We start from the raw sequence: 24,044 nt of genomic DNA, 5'->3' as shown, positions 1-24,044 counted from the left end.
GAGAGAAAGCCTTTAGGGAGCGTTTAGGAGAGATGCTAACAGTTTACCTTCTGGATTGGTAGGTTTGGGTGTAATTGATGATGCAGTAGGCTTGAGTTGAACAAAAGCTGTTTGGTGACTTTGGCATCATATAACCATGTGTTTTACATTTCTCTTGCACCCAGGACAGTATAACTCTTTCCCACCAGGGGGAGGGAAATTTTGATGGCGTCTGTGCTACAGGACTGGAAATTTGCTCTCCTTCACCTTTGATTTCTGGAACTTGTCTTAGAAGTAGAGGATATGGCAGTAATAGGTTTGAAATCTCCCTCCCCCCCCTCTCTCTATATACACACATATATACATATATGTATATGTGTATATATACATGTATATATGTGTATATATATATATCTCCCACTCTCCTTCCCCTTCTTCTCCTGCCCCCTCCCTTTCCCTCTCCCCTCCCCCGCCCCCATCCTCCGCTCCCTCTTCCCCTGTCCCTCTTCCTCTCCCTCTCCTGTGTTGGGGACCCACAACATGGGTTCTAGGAATGAAACTCAGACGATCAGGAATGGCAGCAAGCGCCTTCACCCGTGGAGCCATTTCACCAGCGCATTTTCTTTCTTTCTTTTTCTAAAGCCAGGTCTTGGATTATTACCTTTAACAAGCTTGTTTCAACAAGCAAAGGGGCTATGAAAGCATGAATCGAGTTATTAAAGGAGCTCTTAGGGCAATAGATTCAGAGCCACTTTCAGGTGATATTTACAAGGAGACCAGGCAAAAAAAGCCATGCGTCGCGGGACTGGGCTATCACAGTCTTCACAGAGCTCATCTGTGACTCATAAACATATGAGAGAATCATTTAGCACTTGGGAACATTCTTCCCCTTTTCTGGAAGGAATGGCTTGTTCAGGAGTCAGGCTGATGCAATGGATCAAGCCTTAAGTTATGTTGGTAGGTCAGCCAGGAGAAGAATAAGCAAGGCTAGATAACAGACAGGCATAATGTTTGTCATTCAACTGACATCTGCTGACCCAGACTTGGAGGTTGGTGGCTGGAGTGTCATTGGAATAGAGAGAAACACGGCAACACTATTCAAATGCATAGCCTAGAGATATTACGAGCTTGCCTGTATTTGCTCTGTTTCCTTCACCCACTTCCCTTCGTTATATCTAACTATGGTGTTATTATCATCACCAGGAAATTATCATTAGGAAAATACCATTAGCTAATTTATATACTTTATTAGAATTTCATTATTTCTCCAATATTTTATTGGTCTAAGATCCATATCATATCATCTCTTCTAGTCTGTGACAGCTTTGCAGCCCCGCTTTATAGCTTATGACCTTGACATTTATAACTGGCCAGCTGTTTTGTGTAATGGAATCTATTTGGGTTTGTCTATTTTCTCATGATTAGATGGGGTTTATATATCTTTGGCAGGAACACTACAGAATAATGCACTGCCTCTTCGAGCATATCATACAGAGAGTGCATGTTACCGACATGAGTTGTCACTGTATGTATCTGCCATCTTTCCCCACTATGAAGTTATAATTTTTGTCTTTGGATTTAATGTCTGCTTGGGAAATACTTTGAATAGAAAAATACCTTGTTTCTTCTATTTTTTTACTCTTGACTTGTGCCTTTATTGATTAGTCTTACTTGCTGTCATTTTGCTTTGTTGATAGTATGAGTTTTTATTTGATGGGTTATAATCAGTTATCATGATCAGAATTTTCCCCTATTGGCCAGATTTGGCCACTGAAGACCCCTTTGAGTTAACAGCACAGTCTTTGCTGCACCTCGCTTCCATATGAGCAATCCCTCACATTTCCTTATTTTCAGGGACCACAGGGTCTTCTAGGCTTAGCTTACAGTTTTTGCCCCAGTCCACGAAACAGGTATTTTTCCAGTGACCTCTGCCTCTCTTTGATGGATAATAATATTTAGGAACCAAGGCCTCTGTGCCATTGCTACTGAGTATTTGTTTTGTTTTTGTTTTTGTTTTTTGTGTGTGTGTGTGTGTGTGTGTGTGTGTGTGTGTGTGTGTGTTTTTTCTTTTCAGAGATAGGATTTCTCTGTATCTGGCTGTCCTGGACTCACTTTGTACACCAGGCTGCCCCTGAACTCACAGCAATCTGCCTGCCTTTGTGCACCACCACACCTAGATGCTACTGGGTATATTTACCTTTAAGCTTTTTTAGTAGACAAAGTTAGGTTATATCCATGTGTATACTTTTATATAATATATGCATTTATTTCTGTCTATGCCTGTATGGATATGTAGAACTAATAATATTAAAATCTATGAACACATTAGTAGAGCCTAATTTCACATTAAACATTGAAGGCATTGGTTAAAGCAGTCTTGCAAATACTTACAAATGATATTGCAAATGAACTCTTTCTTGGATATAATCTTATCGTACTGTTTTTTTTTTTTTTTTTTACCCATAGCATTTTAGTTTCTATACTCTTGACAGGAAATTCTTTAAACTCCTCATCCTACGTTCCAGCTGAAAATATGTCTTTTATCTAAGCTTTATTTTTTAACAGATTACAGGGAATGGATTTCTCAAGACAAAAAAAAAAAAAAATCCCTCCATAGTGACTATATGGGGTTTTCCACACCTCCTGATTGACAGCCATGGAGGATATTCTACAAAATTACAGCCTTTCTTGAAGCAGCCCAAATTTTAGAGGCTGTGATATTTCCATGTTTCTAGCACAAGGACTCCTGGGAGGCAAAGCCTAGCGTACTGGGAAGGCTATTTTTTAAATCCTTCTATAATAGTATCTAAATGTGTTTAAAATATTCCAGCTTCTCAGAACTCTATACGTAGACTGGTGATAGTAAAGTCGCCTCCTCAGACAACATCGGCTAGGTGTGTGAGAGTCATTCTGAGAACAACCCCAGTGACACCCAATAACCCATGACTCAGCTGACTTCTGCCTGGAACATGACCGCCTCCCAGAGCTCTGGTTCCTCTCTTTGGGCAAAAGGGCAGGAAGCAGTCTGATTATGTACTCCAAGCCATGTTTTCGTCATCATTTCTAAAACTGCTTGCCTCCTCACGATGAGGCACACTCTGGTGCTGTAGTGGAAACCTCAGAAAATTCAAAAGGCTTGATACCTATAAAGTCTGTTACTTGCTCACACAGTCATAAGATCAGGAGACACAGTCATAGATATCTAGAAAAATCTCCAAATATCTGGATATTAACATGCCTCTTACTTGCTCTCGGTAGCAGTGGATTCCTCTACTGAAACAGCTATAAAATAATAAGCATAATGGAAAAAATAAAAGGTCTTATGTGAAGGTGGTAGAGAGATAGGAGAAGCAGATAGATTTTGATGACAAGTACACGAGAGTAGGGGAACTATGCAGTTAAGTTCCAGGTTGTTTTGTTTTGTGTTTTTCATCTTCACTAGGTGTCAAGGGTGGGGCCAGTTACTGGGGTAACGGACTTGTGAAAAATGGAGGAGATAGAAGGACCACAGCAATAGCACACAGTAACTGCATCCTTGATTAACCTTATGTGCCTGTTGCGTGCCAGGTGCTTGGTGATGGGGACTGGTTTAAGAGGGGAAGGAGGAGCTTACCAGTTTCAAGATTAAGATTTCGTGACATAGAAGTGAGTCCACCAGGGCGATGACTGAGGGCTTCAGCAGTGGAAGGAAGCGAACAACAGCTCCTAGCAATTGGGTAGAGAAAGAAAGGGGCAAGTGTTCAGGCACAGAATTCAGAAAAGGCTCCTGCAAGGGTAGTGCAAATCCTACACCTGAGAAGGTCGCAGTATTGGGTTATTTGTTTCTAACATAAAGTATGGGGAAGAACCGAACCAGGTATTTATTTAGTCGTCAGTTAAAACATCAGAACTTATTTATCATGTATGCCTTCCTTGATAAGCATCTACACACTAGGCAGTGGAGAACTCCTTACTCTGGTACCCTCCCCGACAGCTTACAAAGGCGTTTGCAGCCACCTTGCTTTGTGAACTCATGCCACTCGTAGCTTACGGCTGTTTACTCTGTACCTGTGTCACATGTTCTGTGACTGTGTCTTTTATCATAGAAGTCCCTGAGCCTTGCTTCAAGCATGGTAGTTGCATGAATACAGGTAATGTGAATGTTGAGTGGATATAGAAACCATCCTTTGGTTCAGGGCATTAACTACCAGATGTGAAGCCCAAAGCTGGGGGATTTTTTTTTTTGTTCTTATTGCTGTTTTGTTGTTGTTGTTGTTACAAATCTGGTTCTTATTCAGAAATGCAAAGATTTACTTGAAGTCTGACTAAAAACTGGCTGGCTTAAATGTTACCAAAATAAGACACTTGGCAGACACAACTTGACCAGGTATGCCGTGAGAGTGTGCTCTGAACAGAATAACTTCCTATAGCTAGGACACTGATTGGCTGGGAGCGTCATGGAGGCCGTCTATCTGGGGCTAGTCACAGTCTGAATTGCCATTCGCGTTTCTTTTTTGAAGCCTTTGGAGGACAGAGTGGAAGGGAGGTGTTTGTGCAAGGTGGTTGTGTCATCTGATGGAAGGGTCTGGACTAGTCAAGGAGACCTGTGGAATACAGGCTTGTTGTTGCCTCAGTCTCTGTCATCCTGCAAGGACCTGGGAACACCTCAGTGGAAGATTTTTGTTGTTGTAGAAACTAAACTTTTTTGGTTCCTCCCTATCTCCTGGGTGGAAAACGTATGCTTTATAATCCTTTCTCTTTCATAGGTCTTTTACACAGTATGTAGGCCAGGCTGGCAGAGAAATCTGCCTGCCTCGGATTCCTGAGTACTGGGATTAAAAGTGTGCACCGTTACACCTGGCATGTTCCACAGGTCCTCATTGACATCATCTTTGAACTTATTTTGACTGGCCAGTCGGAGGTGCTAAGCAGTCGTAATGAGATCCATGCCCCTTGCCACGCAGTGGAGAGCGATTGCCTTAGTTATGACATACTAGATGGACAATGGGGGTTTTGTCTTATTTCTTGAAGCTTTAGAATAGACATTCTGTAGAATGATAGCCATTCCTTTGTGGTCACAGAACCCAGGCCCAAGGCAGGGCTGACTCTCCACGGATGGCTTCTGAAGTTAGCTCTTTGTTTAGACGTGGTTTTTTTTTGTGCAGGTCGATTTGTAAAGTTGACTTAGTTTTGTGACTCGTTCAAGTCTGTTTTGACCAGCGATAAGGGACCATGAGCAGCCTTTGCTTCTATTTGCATCTTGCTTCCCTGGGAAAATCCTAGGAATGTGTGGCACGTCTTACCTGCTCAATTGATGGGAGGGAAAGAGACCGTGATTTAGGTGTCGAGGTTCTATGGATTTCAGTAAGTGTGAGAGAGCCCTTCTGGGCCCCCGGGTTCTGTCTACTAGTTGTTGAAGTCATCCCGTGTGGCCCTGCTGAACACCTTAGACGTACTCAGAGAGTAAATACCAAGACATCAGATCTGTAGGCAAGAGCGTTTCCAACACTGTCCATCTCTGTCCTTTCCCTTTTGCCTGTCAAAGCACGCATGGCCTCCTAGTGTCCTGTGCCTCTGATGGTTACTTCTCGCCTTCCTTCCCCTGCAGACATGCCTTGAGTTGGAACGCTACCTCCAGACAGAACCCCGGCGGATCTCGGAGACCTTTGGCGAGGACTTGGACTGTTTCCTCCATGCCTCTCCTCCCCCGTGCATTGAGGAAAGCTTCCGGCGCTTAGACCCCCTGCTGCTCCCAGTGGAAGCCACCATCTGCGAGAAGAGCTCCGCTGTGGACATTTTGCTCTCTCGGGACAAGTTGCTATCTGAGACCTGCCTCAGCCTCCAGCCAACCAGCTCTTCTCTAGACAGCTACACAGCCGTCAACCAGGCCCAGCTCAACGCAGTGACCTCATTAACGCCTCCCTCATCCCCTGAGCTCAGCCGCCATCTGGTCAAAACCTCACAGACTCTCTCAGCCGTGGATGGCACGGTGACGTTGAAACTGGTGGCCAAGAAGGCTTCCCTCAGCTCAGTGAAGGTGGGAGGGGTGGCAGCAGCAACAGCCGTGACACCAGCTGGAGCAGTTAAGAGTGGACAGAGCGACAGTGAACAAGGAGGGGTAGGGGCTGACACATGCCCTGAAAACAAGAAGAGGGTCCATCGCTGTCAGTTTAACGGGTGCCGGAAAGTTTATACAAAAAGCTCCCACTTAAAGGCCCACCAGAGGACTCACACAGGTAGTGGTACAAGTTGGCCGCAGGTCATTTCTTCCTCTTTTGGGTGTTCTGCTTGTGACGGGATACGCTTCTCTAGGAGGGCACAGAGAGGCAGGAGGGCTAGCTAGGGAAATAGAATGACTCACTTCCGGCCCAAAACTCTTAGGATGTACCAGCACATGACATGGGTTTGTCACTGCGTGGCTGAGGAGAGCCAGCGTCAGGGGCAAGACCAACCCCAACAGAGAACCAGGCAGTCCTGAGGCTGTTGGAAGGGGACTCTGGTGGTGTGACTCACAGTCTTATGTGACATCCCCAAGTCCCTCCACATTGGCACTTGTCATTGTTTTGTGACTGTGCCTCCGCAGGTTTGATCAGCACTGAAAGTTGAAGGGTACGTTTCAAAGCACACACAGTTAAACAAGGTAGCCAGGGTGTCCCTGTTCACCCTTTCCCTAGCAATCCCTGGTTTTTTATCAAAGTCACCAACAGCAGGAGGGTTTCAGAGTTCATTAGATGTGATCATTCTATAATTAATTGGCATCTCCTATTTTGCATTGTTCTCCGGCGCATGCTTTAATGGAGAGATGGCAGAATTGCTTTTTAATGAGCTTGTTACTGAGAAGAAGTTGCTAAAGTGATTACATTGCTGGGGGGGGCGGTGAAGGGGGAGGGCTATGTATTTTACTCAGAATTTCTGTGCTGATTCCAAGGAATTGCATTGGTCTTTGGGGGCAGTAGGATCATTTGGAAGTGAAGGGTTCACACAGAAAAGAGGGAAATTGCCATTTTTCTGTAATACTGTCTTTGTTTTCAGTCCTTGGGTTGGAGCTTGGGGTGAGGTCTCTTGGTCGGCTAAAGTGCCACCAGGAGCAATTACTGGGATTGGCGGTTTTTAAGTGGGTTGCTAACAGTGTATCACTTATATGATCCTTGTATAGGGCTTAGGGAGAGATCCCAAAGGTATTAGATGTTCTAAGAGAAAGTCAGTGATGGCTAGGAGGTAAGAGAAGTCGCCAGGGCCAGGTATGGTGGTACAGGCCTTTTAGGCTCAGCACTTGGAAGGCAGAGACAAGTAGCTCTTTATGAATTTTAGGCCAGTCTGGTCTACATAAGTGAGTACCAGCCAATCAGGGCTACATAGTGAGACAGTGTCTAAAAACACAACTAACCAACCCAACCTAGCGGGGTGGGGTGGGAGGATGGGAGGGATGGGGGGCGGTGTTATACTCTGGGACACGAAGGAAGTTGCTCTGGCTAGAAAGTCATACAACCTGGGTCTTGTTTTGATTAACTCTGTGACTGCGTATCTCTTTACTGCTTGAGCCACATTTTCTACATTTCTCAAACAATAGGGCTCCAAAGGCCTCTGTCAGTTCTGATGTTTGGGTGATTTCCCTGTGGTGTCTTTGTGAGACCATAAACAATTTTCCTGAAGGAAAGTGAATTCTGTGTGAGTGTGAGAGCCATGGGTTTGGACATCAGAGGGACTGTCATGCAATGATGGGCACTAACGTTGCTTCCTATATCCTGACTTAGGCGTGCACTCCTAGGACTGAGCTGAAACCACTGTGGCTCTTGCTAGGTTTGTAGCATGGTCCCCCTCACATAGCTTTTGAATATCATGGTCCAGCTTTGGATTCCCATATGAATCTGAGCTCACGTTCCAGACACCAAAGTCAACGCTACCTTCTGTTGTCAGTCCTTTTCCTCTCTTGATACTGTTCTGAAATAACTTTAATTTCTATTTACTTTTTTTTTTTTTTTTTTTAATCAGGGAAGATGGTAATGATGAGATGGTACAGCGCCCACCTCTTGATTGCAGAGCAAAACTCACTCCTTCTGCTCCCACCCCCACCCCCAAGTAAACCAGAGAAATGAAGAGAGAATGTTGAGACAGGCAGGGTTGCAATATCCATGGATTTAGACAGATACCATCCTCAGCTTTTGACACTAACCAGGTTCCTCTTGGGTAGATGCTGGGCAGCTCTGAGGAACAGAAATTTGGGGAGTAGAACATTTTCTTCTTCCCACCTTGCTACCCCATTGGAGACATCCAGGGAGTCACTCTGATGACTGATGCATTGTTTGGGGAGGGTTGTTCTTTGAAAATGGCTACTCAGAGTGAGTACCAAGGTGGGGCTTGTTATGCCCAGCTCCAGCAACCACTTGCTTTGTGATGGACAGAAGGGCCAAAATCCCTCTCCACAGGAAAATCTTACTGACAGCATCAGTATACGGTCTGAGTAAGGTAGTGTTGGATAGCGGGTAAGAACTGGGCGGTAGAGTCAAGTGCAGTGGAGTCTGGGTTCTGTCTTACTAGACTTAAGACCTGTATGGATCATCTTTTCTGACTTTCAGTCTCCTCATTTCTAACAAAGGATAACTGTGTCCATGTCGCAGATAGTTTAAGGTTGAATAACTAGTTCACTTGGCAGATCCTAAGAGCTCCTTAACAACATTAATGGAGTTCTTTTGTTATTATTACTGCTGTGGTGGTTTGCTTTGCTATTCTTGGTCTTGGCCTTGGGTAGTGATAACCAAGTCAAGAAGCTTTATGCAAACTAGAAATGAGCTGGTTAGCTAGAGCTAAAGAAAAGTTGAATATCCTTGACCACAAATCCAAAATTATACAAACTCTAAAATTCTTTTCTCGGTATGTATGTGTCTGTGTCCCTGGGGGTTTTTTGGGTGTGTGTATACACATATAGGTGCCAGAAGTCAACATTCAGTGCCTCCCTCAACCTCTTTGCCACCTGAGGTTCTCAGAAATGGTATCACGCGGAACAAGAAGCTCATTGATTGGCTGGGCTGTCTCACTCAGTGAATCCTTCTGTCTTCCCTTCCCCAGCTCTGGGGTTACAGTTGTACCATGCCATGCTTGGCGTGTGTTTGTTTGTTTGTTTGTTTATTGTTGGAAACAGATTCTTCTCATCCAAACCAAAGCATTCCCTCCTTCCACTCCTCCCAGCTCTCCCCTCCCCTCCCCTCTCCCCCAGATCCATTCCCCTTCCATTCCCCTTCCGTTTCCCTTCCGAAGGGAGCAGGCCTCCAAGAGACATCAACCAAACACAACAAAGCAAGATACAGTAAGACAAGGCAAACGCTCTCATATTGAGACTGTACAAGACAACCTAATGGGAGAAAAAGAATCCCAGGAGCAGGCAAAAAGAGTCAGAGACACACTGACCCCCACTGTTAGGAGTCCCATAGACACCCCAAGCCAATGGCCATAACTCAATATGCAGAGGACCTGTGGACTCATGCAAGCCCTGTGCTTGCTACTTCAGTCTCTGTGAGTCCATATGAGCCCTGGTCAGTTGATACAGCGGGCATGTTCTCCTGTGGCCTCCATCTCCTCTGACTTATGTAATTTGTCCTCCTCCTCTTTCCAGGGTTTCCCTGAGCTCTGAGGGGAGGGAACCTATGGAGACCTCTGACTTAGACTCTCTCCACATAAAGTCTGGCTGCAGGCCTCTGCAACCTTTCCCATCTGCTGCTAGAGGAAGTGCTCTGATGACATCAGGGCACCAATCTATTGAGTATAGCAGAATATCATTAGGAATCATTCCATTGAGGTTTTCTAATGTGGGCACTGACGATCTGAACCCACATTCCCATGTTTATGTGGTAAGTGCTTGGCCAACTGAGTTATCTTTTCAGACCCTCCGCAAATTTTTTGAGACCCTCCCCCCTATTTGACACCAAGAGTAGACAGTTCCCCACCTGGCATTTTATACAAACAAGAGTGAAAATGCAGGTAAACAAAATATAAAACAAAAAAAAAAAAATGTAAAAGATTACCTTCAGACTATGTGCATGAGACATTAAGTAACTTGTGTTTGAAGTTGCCTCTTATACCCGAGCGAGAGACCTCATCATGTGTATGAATGTATTCCAAGATCAGAAAATACATTTGCCTGTGACATTTCTTCACCCAAGCACTTGGGTACATTCAATGTGTAATCAAGTGACTGTTGTTTTCTCACTCCAGTGGCTGATTTGTGGGTGGGCAGGGATGATGCCATGGACACCAGAGTGGAGGGTTGGATAAATGGATCCTGAAAGCTCTAGTCTCTGGAAATTGGCAGTGACATAGAATATGGCTTTCCTAAGATGGCAAGGAAAGCCATCACCATCCATCCCACAACAGTCTTCTACATCTAGACTGTCTTGGAAGACAGGCATGGGGAAAAGAAGAAGAATAGGCACTGTAAGAAAGAGAAATGGATGAGAAGTGGGGGCGAGGATTAGGATGGAGGCTGGGAGAAGGAATATGAATTAATTTGGATTAAATGGATGGGAATCAAGTATTTATTTGGAATTGGTGTGAATGGGGCACATGGGGAACTGAAAGTGAAGGCGATAATTTATGTGGTGTGGATGAACTAAGAATAATGAAAAAAAAAAGCACGGAGGGTAAAATCAGATTAAGTGCCTCCTTGTAAAAGGGAAAGGGCTGCAAAAAGCTAGAGGGCCAAGGTAGACGGTGTGGGAACTGGGCTGGGAGAGTCTGCTTGTGATAGGGGTGCAGTGGGGGAGAGTGCTGTGGATGGATCCAGGCGAGCTGTTCCAGGGTAAGCTGTTTGGGGATAGAAAAGGAAAGGCCTTAGGAAAGGGTCCCAGAGAAAGGAGAGAGACTGGCTTCTTGTTCTCTGAAGTGATATATATGCCATATCTCTTTTATATGGTAATATGTTACAAAGGAGACACAGTTGCAAAAAGAAACGAAGTGAAATGTGTGAGCCCCTGCCTTCTCCACATGAAGGCAGTACATTGTTGGTGACGTGGATTTGCTCACATTCAAGAGTTTTCAAAATGTTATTCATTTAGTCTTCATATAGATGAGGTTTACTGGGCTGGAAAAGACACACATATTTTTTTTTTCCTTCTGTGGCTGTTTTTGAAAATGCTGAATTCTGCAAACATTTTGGCCCAGAGGATATCAAGCAATGAGGTGGATTTTTTTAAAACAACAAAACAAAACAAAACCACAAAACCCAGATTATGTTGAAGTTGGTAACTTAGGCACAAATACTGTTTTCTAAAGGAGAAGACGTTAGGGATGGGGATCTGGGGTTGAGGGACAAGATGGTGAGATGGAACTGGATGACAGGAGCATTGAGAAGGATCCTAGAAAAGGGAGGTACACATGCAAGTTGACATGTGGTTTATTTGCACTCGCGGCAGCCATGCCACTGCACACCTTTGACTGCCCTCTTTTTCTGGTATGTGCAATAATCTCTCTCAATGACTGGACTTGCTGTGACCATAGTTTTCTTCGTCTTGCCCACAGCTAGCTGAATTAACCTTGCATTTTAACACCAGGGGACCCGCACTTCCAGTGTTTAAGACAATCTCTCCATTATGCTCGTTTTTAGCAACACACCATTTGTGAAGACGAGAATGGCTTTATGCACAGAGGCAACGCTGTTTTCCCCATTTCTTTTTGAGTCCTTCTCAGAAGAAAGGGCTGAGGTGGAAATGGTGCTGGGCACACAGGAAGACAGTTCTTCTTTGGAGACTCATGGGAAAGCACGTCCACAGTCATAGTATTAGGAGTGGGTCGTGTGGACAAAGCCAGGGCAGAGGCCAGCAATTTAATCTTAATCCAGAGGGAGATAGGAAGGAGCCGCTCTCTAGCGTGCTCCTTGGAGAAGTCTTTCTGTGGGGTGGGAGTGCTAGAAGGTAGTGCACAGCAGGGCATAGATTTCACTTTGAGGGGTGTAACAGGATGCTAACCAGAGAATGGACCACAAGTGTGAAATTGGCTTTAGAATTTAAGTCTGCTTTGGAGCAGTTTTAATTGAAATCAAGAGGTAATATATAGTTTATTTTCAAGTGAAAGGATATTTCAAACAAAGGGATAAGTGTGGGTGTTTGGGATTTAAACAGAAGTGATTATAAAATATACATAGTAAAACTTCTTTAAAGTTTGAATGTAGTTTGTTTATTTTACTTGTTTAACGGACACCTTAAAAGTACTGCTGTATTCCAAGCCTTTTTTGCACACATCTCTGGCAAATACCATCCCTTCAGGTCTCATGTCAGATGGCATGGGTACTATCCTGATTTATATATGAGGAAGTGAAATGACTCAGAGAGGTCAGGTGATTTTCTCAGCATCACACAGCTCTCCCAGATGATTAGGCAAGGGTTCAAACCAAGAAAGTGCTCAGGTCTGAGCTTGTAACTTCCATGCGCTCACTAATGACTGGGGAGAAATAAGACTTTGTTCATAAGCCAGGCGTGGTGGCGCATGCCTTACTCGGGAGGCAGAGGCCGGTGGATTGCTGTGAGTTCAAGACCAGCCTGGTCTACAAAGCGAATCCAGGACAGCTAAGGCTACACAGAGAAACCCTGTCTCAAAAAACGGGGAAAACAAACAAACAAACAAAGTCTTTGTTCATAATCTATTCTTAAAAGGAAATGGAAAACAGTTTAAACACAGATGGACAATGAAAAAATCATTAAATAAATAGCTAAGAGTTAGGACCACCTTAAGTATACTTCTCCTTCGGGACAAGGAAACAGCAAACGCTACTATTATGGTCATCGCAGTCTTGGCCTTTAGGATTAAGGTGAGACTTGCTTGAGGATATTCCAGCTTATTTGTTAAAAAGACAAATAGAAACCACTCTCCCTGTGGAATAAGAAGGGCAAGAAACATCACACAGAGGGGAAACTAAGGTCTAGAAAGGTCAAACTGACTTAACATAGGCTATGTAGTACTCCCGCTGGCAAAAGCAGGGTTTGACCTAGATATGCTGCCCTGTGGGTTTTCATCCTGCGTCACAGGTTGTCTTGCTTCCTTTATTTGTTCCCCAGCTGTCCCCCAAGTGGGCACTAAGTGCTGCCTGTCACTTACTGTCATTGTTGCTGTGACAAAACCCCTGGCAGTTTAAAGAGGGAAGTGTATTGTGGCACATAGTTTCGGGGCCGGAAGATGGCAGCAGGCAGGCAGTTAGAAAATAGAGAGAAAGGAATTTCGGTGTACACACTTCCTCGTGGACTGGTACTGTCCACATTCAGAGCAGGTCTTCCCACCTGTTAAACATCCTGGAAATGTCCTCCACACCCTAAGGCACCCTAAGAGGGTTTTTAACCCTAAGGCAGTGCTAAATCCTATGAAGTTGAGAATCAAGATCAACAGTTACATTGCCCGTAGGTGTGAGGCACGGCGCCACCGCGTGACCTTTAGAGAGCAAGGAGGGCCATTCTGAGGAGTCTTAAGGGAGGAAGAGCACTGAATGATTGCAAGGGCTCTTATCAATAGGAGGAGGAGGCAGCATGGAAGATCTGGGCATTTAAATAATCTTTTTCCCATTTGGCTGGGATGTTTAGTGATGCTGTTTCTGTTTTTTAAATGGCAAGAATGTTATATCACACTAATTTATATAAATAGAAGGCCTAATTCAAGGTCAGGCATATCAGTAGGGTAAAATTAAATACCTCAGCTTCAAACTGCAGGGGGCCTATTGGCCCACTTTCAACTTCCTCAGAGCCATAGATAGGATTCTTTTGAATTTATACAATAGCAACTGAAATGGGGACAATTTAAAGACATTAAAAGGGCCTTCACGATGCTAAGACACATGGCTGCTAATGACAGTTATCCATGTGTTGAGGCAGAAACTCATTAGGCCTTGATTATGGGATAGGAAGTAGAATAAGGGTTAAATGCTCAGTTCACAAGGTGGGGAGAGTTTAATAGTCTGGATTCAGCCTGCTCAGGAGCTGGGAAAGATGTATGAAATGAGGTGATAGGAGACAACTGATTGGGAGAATTTTATGATTCTAAGAAATCTAGACTTCACCACATGGTAATCTGGTAATATGAAGGCTCTAAACGTTTATGAAGATGAATTTATCTAAGCACATGTTGGGCAGAATGGTTTAAACTCAGCATATACACAGTAAGCGCATTAATTTTATCATTATACCATAGTAATAAATACCGGCTTTGTGGGACGCCTATTCCAGATGTCCTTTTAATGGATAATTGGTGTTCGCACAGTAAATAAGTATGTTAAGATAAAAGAACCAAAAAAATAAAGAAACATGAAATTAATCAGTATTTTATTGCTCTACTCGAAGCTCTTCTTTGCCCATCTCTGAGAATGTGTTTCTTCTGGAACGAAAGCCTAAAATGCAATTTCACAACAATGTTGCGTTGGGAACCTCGTCTCATGAACGAGTACAGCCTGCATGGTGGTAGGGCATCTTCTGTTACAGGAAGCGTATTGATAGCCATCCGGATCGCAGTCATCCTGTGTAGCAGGTGTGAGGGAAGCAAAGTGGAGCCCTGTAAGGAACAGAGGGAAAATGAGTGAGGCGCTCTTAGAGAGCTTGCTGGAAGATTTGCACTAGATTTGATATGTCTCCCGCAACTGAGCAATAATGAAGGGAATTCTGTTTGAGTTGGGGAGAAGAGCCGAACCCTTAAAAACAATCGACAGAGCCAAATAACCTGGACTTGGTCCTTTCTCCAGAGAGTGAAAAGATGGCAGATGAAAGGGTCCTTGTAAAGCAGTGTGTCTGCGTGTGTAGGAGGGAGGTGTGTGCACAGGTGTGTGCACGCATGTAGAGGCTTAAAGGACAACCTCAGGAAGCTTTCCACCTTGCTGTTGAGATAGGATCCCTCACTGTGACCCGAGGAGGGCAGATTAGACCAGTCTGACTAGCCTGCAGGCCCCATCTTCCCCAGCGCTGGCATTTGACGTGCAGGGTTTCAGATGTACTCCACCACAACCAGCCTTTTATGTCGGCACTGGAATGGAACTTTTCCTCAAGCTTGCAGGGCAATCACTTAGCTGACTGAGCTGTACCAAGAGTTGTTTGTTTGTTTTTGTTTTTTAGAGATAGAATATGTGTGTGTGTGTGTATGTGTGTGTGTATGTGTGTGTGTATGTGTGTGTGTGTGTATGTATGTATGTATGTGTGTGTGTATGTATGTATGTATGTATGTATGTATGTATGTATTTTGCTCACAGTAGTTGGCCCCTTCCCTTTCCTCATCCTTTCCTGTCCTCTCACTGGTCCAATCCATAAACCCATATATTCTCTTCTGCATTCATCTGTGTGTGTGTGTGTGTCGCACGTGTGTGTGCACGCGCGCGTGTGTGCAAACTAGATTCTTCATGAGTGACCTGATTTCCCTGTGTTGTTTATCCATTCCTTCTTTATACTTCCCTACCCCTGCCCAGTCGTTCTCTGCTTTCATGTCACATGTGTATTTACACTTAAGGTTAGGTTCCCCATATGAGAAAAAACACACAATATTTGTCTCAGTCTGGCTTGTTTCATTCTACTTATTACATTTGAGTCTAGCGGAAGTTACAGTTGTGAAACCTTGACAGTGCATCGTTGGGAAGGCAGCTTTTCATATAAAGTAGTTCTGAGCAGCCAGTGGACTTGCTTGGGGCTCTGGGCCACTGTGCTGGCTAGACACAAACCCTTCTCCAGTTACTTTTGTAGTCCTCCTTAAATCAGGAACGAGTAGCAGTGAGTAATGTTAATTGGTGGCTTACATGCAACCGAGTGTAACAGGGTGATTTTGTCTTTTAATTTCTAAAATTCTCGGTTCTGGGAGATTATGCAATTTCAAGAGTCTTTAAGCCAGCTGGGAGATATGACGGATGTATTAGAAGTGACTCCATCCCTGCATCATCCTCTCTGGGCTCTCTTGTCTTTTCCTAAGTCTAGCTTCTTGCCAGCTTTGTGTACAGATAATATGCTGACGTGACAGTTATGATAAATGTTAGTGGAGGCAGGACCAAAAGGTAGCAGCTTTTCACGTGCCCATTACTTGGCAAGCCAAGGCTGGAGTTATTTCCCTTTCTTAACAATGCCCTTGTTCTCTGACACTGTCCTCAGTGTTGTGACCCTCGGAGCTTATACATGGGGCTCACACCCTACCCCACTAAGTTACTTAGAAATGGATATAGTGACGATAAGTTTGCCATAATTTGCTCTGTATTTCTGTTACCTCTTCCACCATAGTTAAAGCTTGTGGGAGGAAGTTGACTGGGTATTAACCCAGACTTGGACCCTATAAGCCTTCAGGGAAAGGAAGATCAAGAAATAGCCCCTCACCAGTTGCCTACAGAGCTTAGATACAGTTTTGTCCTAAGCCAAGCCTGTCTGGCAGGCCTTCATCTCTCTGACCTTGTATCTTCTCTTTGACCTTGTGTCTTGTCTTTTCTCTCCTCCAAAATTGTATCTACACTCAGGTAAGATTATATTCTGTTTGTGTTTGCATTTATTATTTGGACCTCTCTGAGGTTACACAACACTCATTTAGTATCGTAGCATGTACTCAGGTTTCTTTTGTTGTTTCTGCCTTCAGAATATAGCCTCATTTTATCACCACGAGGCGCACCAAGTATATGGAAATCAAGATAATGCTGTATTCTGTTCTTGGGAACTTATGTTTCAAAGTTCCCAAGTGTCCTGGGATAAAACAGTTTCACCAGTTGAGCCAAAGACAATAAAATATGTCAGTCTTTTTTTTTTTTTTTTTTTTTTTTCATCCAAGAAAGTGGATGCTCTCCTCCACACAGGGAATTGCCTAGTTAGGTGTGCTGTGCTGTCTAACATCTTCCTCTGGAGCTCTCGCTTCCATATCAGGGGAGTCTGAAGGGAGAGCCTGCAAGTTGTTCTTAAACCTAAGTCATTTGTCAAAGGAGGAAGGCCCTAGGATGCTGGTGGGTACCCCGAGAAATTAGAACGATCCAGTGTTTGCTGATGGAGAAGTGGAAGCGAAAGGTTCGCTCTGGTGTACCGAACACCAACAACAAATATAGCAGGAAATACATATTAGAATAACTGTAGGAAAGTCATATCAAAAGTTTTTCTGTCTTCATTTGTATGTTCATGGAGTTTGATGTCACCTCACTGGGATTCATTGCTTGGTTATGAACTGAAAACATGGAGATGGGCCCTGCCTTACAGTGGGATGCGCGGCATCCCTCACATGCACTTGACTTGTAGGAAGGAAATAATGATTGCTCATATTGAATTCTCAATTGCTCATGAGCCTGTAGAAACTGGTATTGGTATTTTAGAAAGAGCAACAAAAGATACATCTCCCTTCTCTGATACAGATAATAAGACATTTTATGTTCCTGGTGTTCAGGAGAGTGCCAGAAAATCAATATGAATAAATTCAAGTACACAGAGGATCCAACCTATTTGAAGATGCAGAGCATGGCAAATGATAGGAGGTATTAGAAATACTTTTTGTTTCACTCGTATGCAAACACTTGCATGTAGAAAAGGTTTCATAGGTTCCTAGACGTTTAGGCAGAGGGAGAATTGCTGGCTTTTCTTTTTCCTTATTCTTTGTTGTTGTTGTTTAGTGTTTTAAGGCTTACAGCTAAACTGAATTTGAAACTAAATACTGTCATTACAGAAGATTTTTTTTTTCTGAGTTCTTCCAATTTCTCTGGGGACAAAATAATGGTTGCTTGAAGCAGAGGAGAAACAGTAATTAGGGCAAATAGTAATACTGTGCATGATTGAGGAAAATGTGGGGTGGGGGAGAGAATTCAACAGACAGACTTGTACAGCTTGTTACTAGGAAACCACATCAGCATTAAATACAGTGTGCTAATTGGCTATCCCGTTTCTGCCTGGGTACCAGCCTGGGCCTGCTACACAGCTGTTTCTGCTCCTTCTGGTTGCTAGGTAACTGCATCATTTCTCCCCCCACCCTCCCCCTTTGTATTCTGGAGGGTAATTGGCTACTTCTGCTCCTGGTGTTGCTGCTGGGTACCAGTCTGGGCCTGCTGCTCTGCTGTTTTCCGGAGGGATTTGATGGGGGAGGGGAGGAAAAGGGAGAGGAAGATATGCTGGCAATTAATGGAGCATAAGTGCAAATTCTACACAATGTCTGGCACCTGCGTCCCCTCGTCCTGCTTTCTACACTAAACCCTTTAGCTCTGAAAACCACATTAGGCTCTTGAAGTCTTCCTTTCTCTGCATGCCTTATGAGTGTAGTTTAAAAGAAATAAGGTATTTAAAGACCAATCACATAAATGATAGATTGGACCTTCTTATGATAAAAAAAAAAAAACAAAAAAAACAAAAACCCTGGCAGAACATTACACGCTGGTATTTGATGGAGGCACCAGGAGAATCTGCACAAACATTAACATTACCAAGTCACTAACAAAGCAGCAGCTTGAGCGTCTCGTCTCGTCTCGAGGGCAGTCCTGCTTTCTCTCTTAAACGTGCAGGATCCTTTTGTACGGCTTGTGCATTCACAGTGCACAGAGTACAAAATAAAGTGAACCAAAAACATAATAGGATTTCTCCCAGTGGTTTTGTTCCCTACCAAGTAGTAAAGGAAGGCTTCTGGACCCTGCTGACTAGGCATTGTGGGTTTTTGTTCCTCTGATGTGCACAGCGCATATATGCTGTGCTTAAGGATAGGATCCTGTGTTGTCGCAGCCACACAGCATTATAACACGTGTTTTGCATAACTTGGTCACTTACAGCAAATAACTAGATATGAAGCCAAAATAAATATGGAGACAATTCCGGGCTTCTTAAAGGAGTTTTTGTTTTTGTTTTAAAGTAAAGAGTATGATTGCAGTTGTCATCACCTGTTCCAGTACAAGTTTCCATTTCATCATTACTGCAATTCTCACTGGAAGTGTGGAGAGGATTCATCAGATGTGAAGTCATGCTCCAAGGATATTTCACTTTCAGTGGTTGACGAAGTCTATATGGATTGGGGCCCCTTGAAGAGACAGCTCTCTCCCCTGGGATGGAGTAGTTTTATTGAGAAAACTCGGAGTGTGTTGCGTGACAGTACACAGAAATAGTGAGCAAAGGCGACTCATATTTGATGCTGATGGCTGACGCTGGTTTCCCATCCTAGTGAGGGCATCATGCACTTTGGGAAGTGCAGCAGGAAGAGCCTGCTGCAGATGCAGGCCCTTCCACTGTAAGTTAAGACTACGCTCTGTGAAATCATGTCTGTTTTTAAGCAGGCTTTAGAGTCAGTGGGTGGACCCCTATTGTGCTAGGTGGATGGAGAGCCTGTGTCTTACAGGTCAATAGTAAACCAGCCAGTCACTAGTCACGTTCAGTGAGCAAGAGACACGTCTCCCCCTGAGAGCATACCACAGAACAGGTACAATGCTGTTTCCGTTGTGTGCACTAAGAATTCCAGCTATTTAGTCCCTCCTAAGTAGTGCACATTGAAAAGATGTACCACACACTCATGCGGAACCACCAGAAGTCAGGGCATTCCTTATCGTTTGACAAGTTTCATATTCTGGTGGAGACCATGTTGGTAATTGGAAGGGTTAGCCATTGTTGGTGGGAAATTTCCAGAATAATGACTTTTTAAATGTGTGTTGCAGATTGTCCCTCCCTGACTTAAGCAATATATGAATTGAAAAGTCTCGAGGAGTTCTGTGAACTTGTCGTGCCTGGTTTTTATCTGTCTTTTTCCCTTACTTGGATATGATAGTATGACCTCACCTCACTGTATTTCTGACCAAGGAAGGGATCTTCAACATCTTGGGTGATTGTGGGTAGTCCCAGTGACAGCTGAACACCAGCACACACTTGTGAAACTCCCTTGTAACTCTCTGAGAGAACAGAGTTTTGGTCTTTGGGCATTCCCATTTCTAAAGCAATTGTAAAAAATACAGGTATCCCGTCAAGTATGCTTGGGGTTTGGAGAAACAAAGTGTGCCACCTAAGTTGCTTCAACTTTTCTATTCTCCCCAGTCCTAAAAAAAAAAAAAAAAAAAAATGTGCTTGCTAATCTGATGCTTCACAAAGCTACCACCTGTTAGGTCAGGTGAGGCAGCTGGGGCCTGTGGACTAGGAATCTGATCACTCCTTCCCCAGTAAAGATCAGTGCTAGCTCATACCCTGCCTTTGCTGCTGGGATTGGAGCAGGTGGCCCCAGCATGGGGTAAGTGCAGCCCCAGCACTTGGGGTCAGAGCTGGATTCCACCCTCTTCCGCCTTTTAGGTGGCAGTGTTACTTACCATCTTACATGGCTGCCTTCTCACTAGGGTAGCCAGCGACCCTCCTCAGATACTCATTTCCTGGCTCATAAGCACGGAGGCTCATGAGGGTTCATCAGGAACATGAAAGTCAGCAGTCTGAGGGGAAATGGAGGCCTCCTCCCAACGGCCTCCACACGTGAAAGCAAACCTTTGATTCCAGCTGTTTTCCACAAAGGCAAGATCATCAGTTGCTTAATACAGTGGTTCCTGGCTGAGGTTGGGCAGAGTTTGCCCCTAGGGGACATCTGGCAAGGTCTGAGGATGTATTTCATCTCCCATCTTGGTGGGGGTGGGGGTGGGGTAGTAATGCAGGCATCTGGCAAATGGAGGCTAAGAGTCTGCTAAATATCCCATGATGCACAGAGCAGCCTCACAGCTGAAGCGGAGAGACAGTCGTCTGCTCTCTGAGTTGCAATAGACAACTTGAAAAATACTTCCTATCCACTTAAGATCATCATCCAGGCCTTCTTTTCTGTTTAATGGTCCTTAACAATATGGACCAAATGGATGCATCACGTGCTTTTTCCTTTCTGTCGAGACTTAGAACATATGCACTTCCCCCGTACCTGCTAGATGCTTAGCTTTCTAGATTAGCATCCATGAACACCATCCGCACTTCTTTTGCTGAAGGCTCCTGACCTGTAATAATTTGAGATTTTGCTGAGGCAAAGGTTTCAATTACATGAGCTTCCGGGCTGGTATATGGCAGGGAGGGGGCAGTACTTTGCTAGAAGTGGGGCTGGCTGACAAGGCTTTGCACTGCCATATGGTATTGTCTTTCTATACCTGTCTGCTCATGTGGCATGGCCACAGAGATTTATGATACCCATTTCTCTGCTATCGAAAAGATTAACTCTTACAGTGCAGAAATAAGCAAAATATGCTTCCAGCCAGAAAATATTACTTACATTGAGGAAACTTTGCATTGTATTTGATTTGCTGCCTTAGTACATTGTCTGTCACAGATTGTTCAGATCTGCAATAACCCCATAAGGCACATGCTAGAAGTATTTGGAATTTGTAGGGAGAACAGTGCTATTTCAGCTAAAAGGACTTAAGTGGTGCAATCTAATGCACACATACTTTATATGGGCATTTTGTGAGGAGATGTGAATTATGCATTGGCCCTTTCAGCTTTATTCACATGCGCAGAAAATAAGATTCTCAGACATGCTATCCCCAGCTACAATGGACAATATGCTATTATAATTGTGTGGCACTGTTCTCGTTGTTTGGGCATAATACTGCTGACAGTGTTGCTCTTACACATGTGAATGTGGCTGTAGGGAGGACGTGACATCTGTGGCTTTCACACGGATTAGCTTATCTTTTGCCACTTGGAGAGACTGCCATTAGTAAGCTGGCCTTGTGGGGTCATAGCCAGTGTCATGTTTTGGATCACAGTTGCTATTGGACCTTAGTTTTAGACTCTGTAGGGAATCAGTAATATTTATCTTGATGACCTATATAGATGCGATGGTTATTTAACCAGTTCCCCAGAGCAGATGTGCCAAAGAAAGGAGAGGCTGGCACGTTGTGACTTGAGCCAACTTTGGAAGGTGAAGAGGCAGTTTGGTACCAAGTCTGGGAATAGCATTTCTTACATTGTTTTATTACCCGAGTAAGCAATATTGTTACATCAGTCTTTATAGCTTATAAAGCATCTTGCATGCATTCTTTCAACTCTCACCTGCCTGTGAGTAAGTTAGTTCTCAGACCCATTTTACAGATGAAAGGGACAACAGAACAGAAGATCACTAAAACGTGGCCGCTGATGACTGTGGCAGAGCTCATCCCACTGTTTCCTCTCTAGGCCTGTTGTTTCTCTGGGGGAACCCTGACAACACAGACTGGATGTGTTTGGTTGCATTAGGGAAAACAAATGGCTTAACTAATTCCTATTCTGCTTAACTCACACATATGCCAACAATCATAGGAAGCATCGTCTTGCCCAGTGGGGACGACAGACACATTGAGAATAGCTGAGAAAACACAATGTCGTGTGTATTCTGTCCATGGGTTGCCCTTGGCAGTCCTCAGTCTTAGGTGGATATTCCCAGTTACAAGCTAGTTTGAAAGATGAAAACAAGTGCATGGTGCAGATTCTTAAAATGATATCTCATAGCAGAAAACTGATGACAGGAAGTAGGAACAGACATTTCTCCCTGGCCCCCTTGGTAGCCACCATCTTGGGTTATAAAGCTGGGAAATCAAATGAAGGGACTGTGAGGGAAATTGAAGAACACTGTGTGGCTCTCGTGTAGGTTTTGATTTTACTTATTCCAGGGTCTTCCCAGCTGCGTTTGAAAGAATTTTTTTCCTTTTTTTGCTTTAATTTTGCTTATATGAAAAATACAAAGGTAGGGATAGTTCTGTTTGGTGTACCCTCTCCCCACCCCCACCTCCAGTTTTCCGAGGATCATTATGAGTGAGCTAAATGTCTTTGGAAGAGGAAGGCTTGGGAAATACTGAAACTGCGTGTCCACTAACGTACAAGAGCATTAGCTGAGGTTAGACCTGGCTGTTGTGTGCTGTGCTCTCTCTTCTGTAGTCAGAGAAAGCACACAGGGAAGGAGAATGGCTTTTCTCCACCGTCCTGTCTAAAGGACGACAAAGAGGAACCAGGAACCTCAGAAAGTGGGCACTTACGTTGTTTTCTAGAGATCTGAAGGAAAAAAAGAAAAAAGGAAAAGAAAAGATGCTAACACCAACAGACAAATTCCTCGAAGGCAAAGAGAATAGCACAAGTTACCCCTGAGGGTTCTCTTTTCTGAGGGTTGTTTGCCTGCGGATTTCCCTTTGTGGGGTCCTTTATTTCCGCGGACCATTGTGTTTTCAAATCTATTTCCTCTTTTCCTCTTACTCTACCTGCCAAGGAAGTAAGCTTAAGAAGCCATTGTAATCGGCACGCCCCGCCCCCATCTCCACTTGACGGATTTTTTTTTTTTTTTTTTTTTTAAGCTTGGTTAGAACTTGCTGCTAAGCATTTAGAGTACTTTCTAGCCCAGCTGCGTGTCCTTGCTTCCCAGCCCCGATGCCACAGGTTTTCCTGTGGTTTTTCCTTGGTGTCCCTCCTTCTCCCAAAACCAGATTGTGTAATGATCAAAGCCAAGAGCTGGAAGGGATTCTTTTCAGCCAAGGAAAGCCCTGAGTGGCCCCTTCCCACTTGTGTCATTGCATGGCATAGAAGGGCCATGGGGCTCAAAGCTTATTGGATCAATTACCACTACCACAGGCTCATTGTTAAACTTTTTTTTCCCCATCTGTTGTGAGACAAATAAAGCAATGCTTAAAATTGGCTGTACAGCTTTGGCGCCGTGGAGGGTTAAATCTTTGTGTACGCACCCACACTGTCCAAACACGAGTCCTTTCGGATGTGATTCAGACTCAAACCACTGATATGTTAAGGTCTGTGGGCCAAGGGCCCGTATTGACAGGGTTTGAAAAGTCACCCGATTATTCTTGTGTGAGTACTGCTGCAGGGAGAGCTGGGAACCCGTGGAGCTCCATGCCTAATGCCAAAGACGATCTGGCTGGCATTTGGCAGATAGCTTGTGTGTGACAAGTGAGGGTTGGGGGGGGGTTGGAGGGGGATGCACATGAAGAGAGGCTGTATATGGGGGCCAGTGGGGAGTACTTGGGAACCTCTGGGGCCCAGGCAGTGAGGCAGCCTGGATGTGGGGGAAACGGCTGTTATAAAATATAAATGTGTTTATTATTATACTGGGCCCATGCTATATAATTTTACACACAGTCATATTTGTGATTTATGGCTGAAAGTCCATATGGAGGGGAGGCTTGCTAATTTACCCAAATTGACAAGGAGGGCTCTGAAGAT

The 24,044-nt window shown here is 44.1% G+C and overlaps 1 protein-coding gene across 3 annotated transcripts in view; it reads left to right on the top strand.

Annotated features, from left to right (window-relative positions):
• The window catches only part of Klf7 (KLF transcription factor 7), an 88,020-nt gene that overhangs the window by 38,224 nt on the left and 25,752 nt on the right, over positions 1–24,044 (top strand). For 2 of the 3 annotated variants that reach the window (XM_051153936.1, XM_051153935.1), the window contains exon 3: positions 5,567–6,197. In XM_051153936.1, the coding sequence (XP_051009893.1) occupies positions 5,567–6,197 (631 nt within the window). The remainder of the gene's footprint in view (positions 1–5,566; positions 6,198–24,044) is intronic. The other variant, XM_051153937.1, reaches the window with a different exon arrangement.

The sequence above is a fragment of the Acomys russatus genome, chromosome 12, assembly GCF_903995435.1.
Source record: "Acomys russatus chromosome 12, mAcoRus1.1, whole genome shotgun sequence".
NCBI classification, from domain to species: domain Eukaryota; kingdom Metazoa; phylum Chordata; class Mammalia; order Rodentia; family Muridae; genus Acomys; species Acomys russatus.
This window is presented reverse-complemented; position numbering and strand designations above follow the sequence as displayed.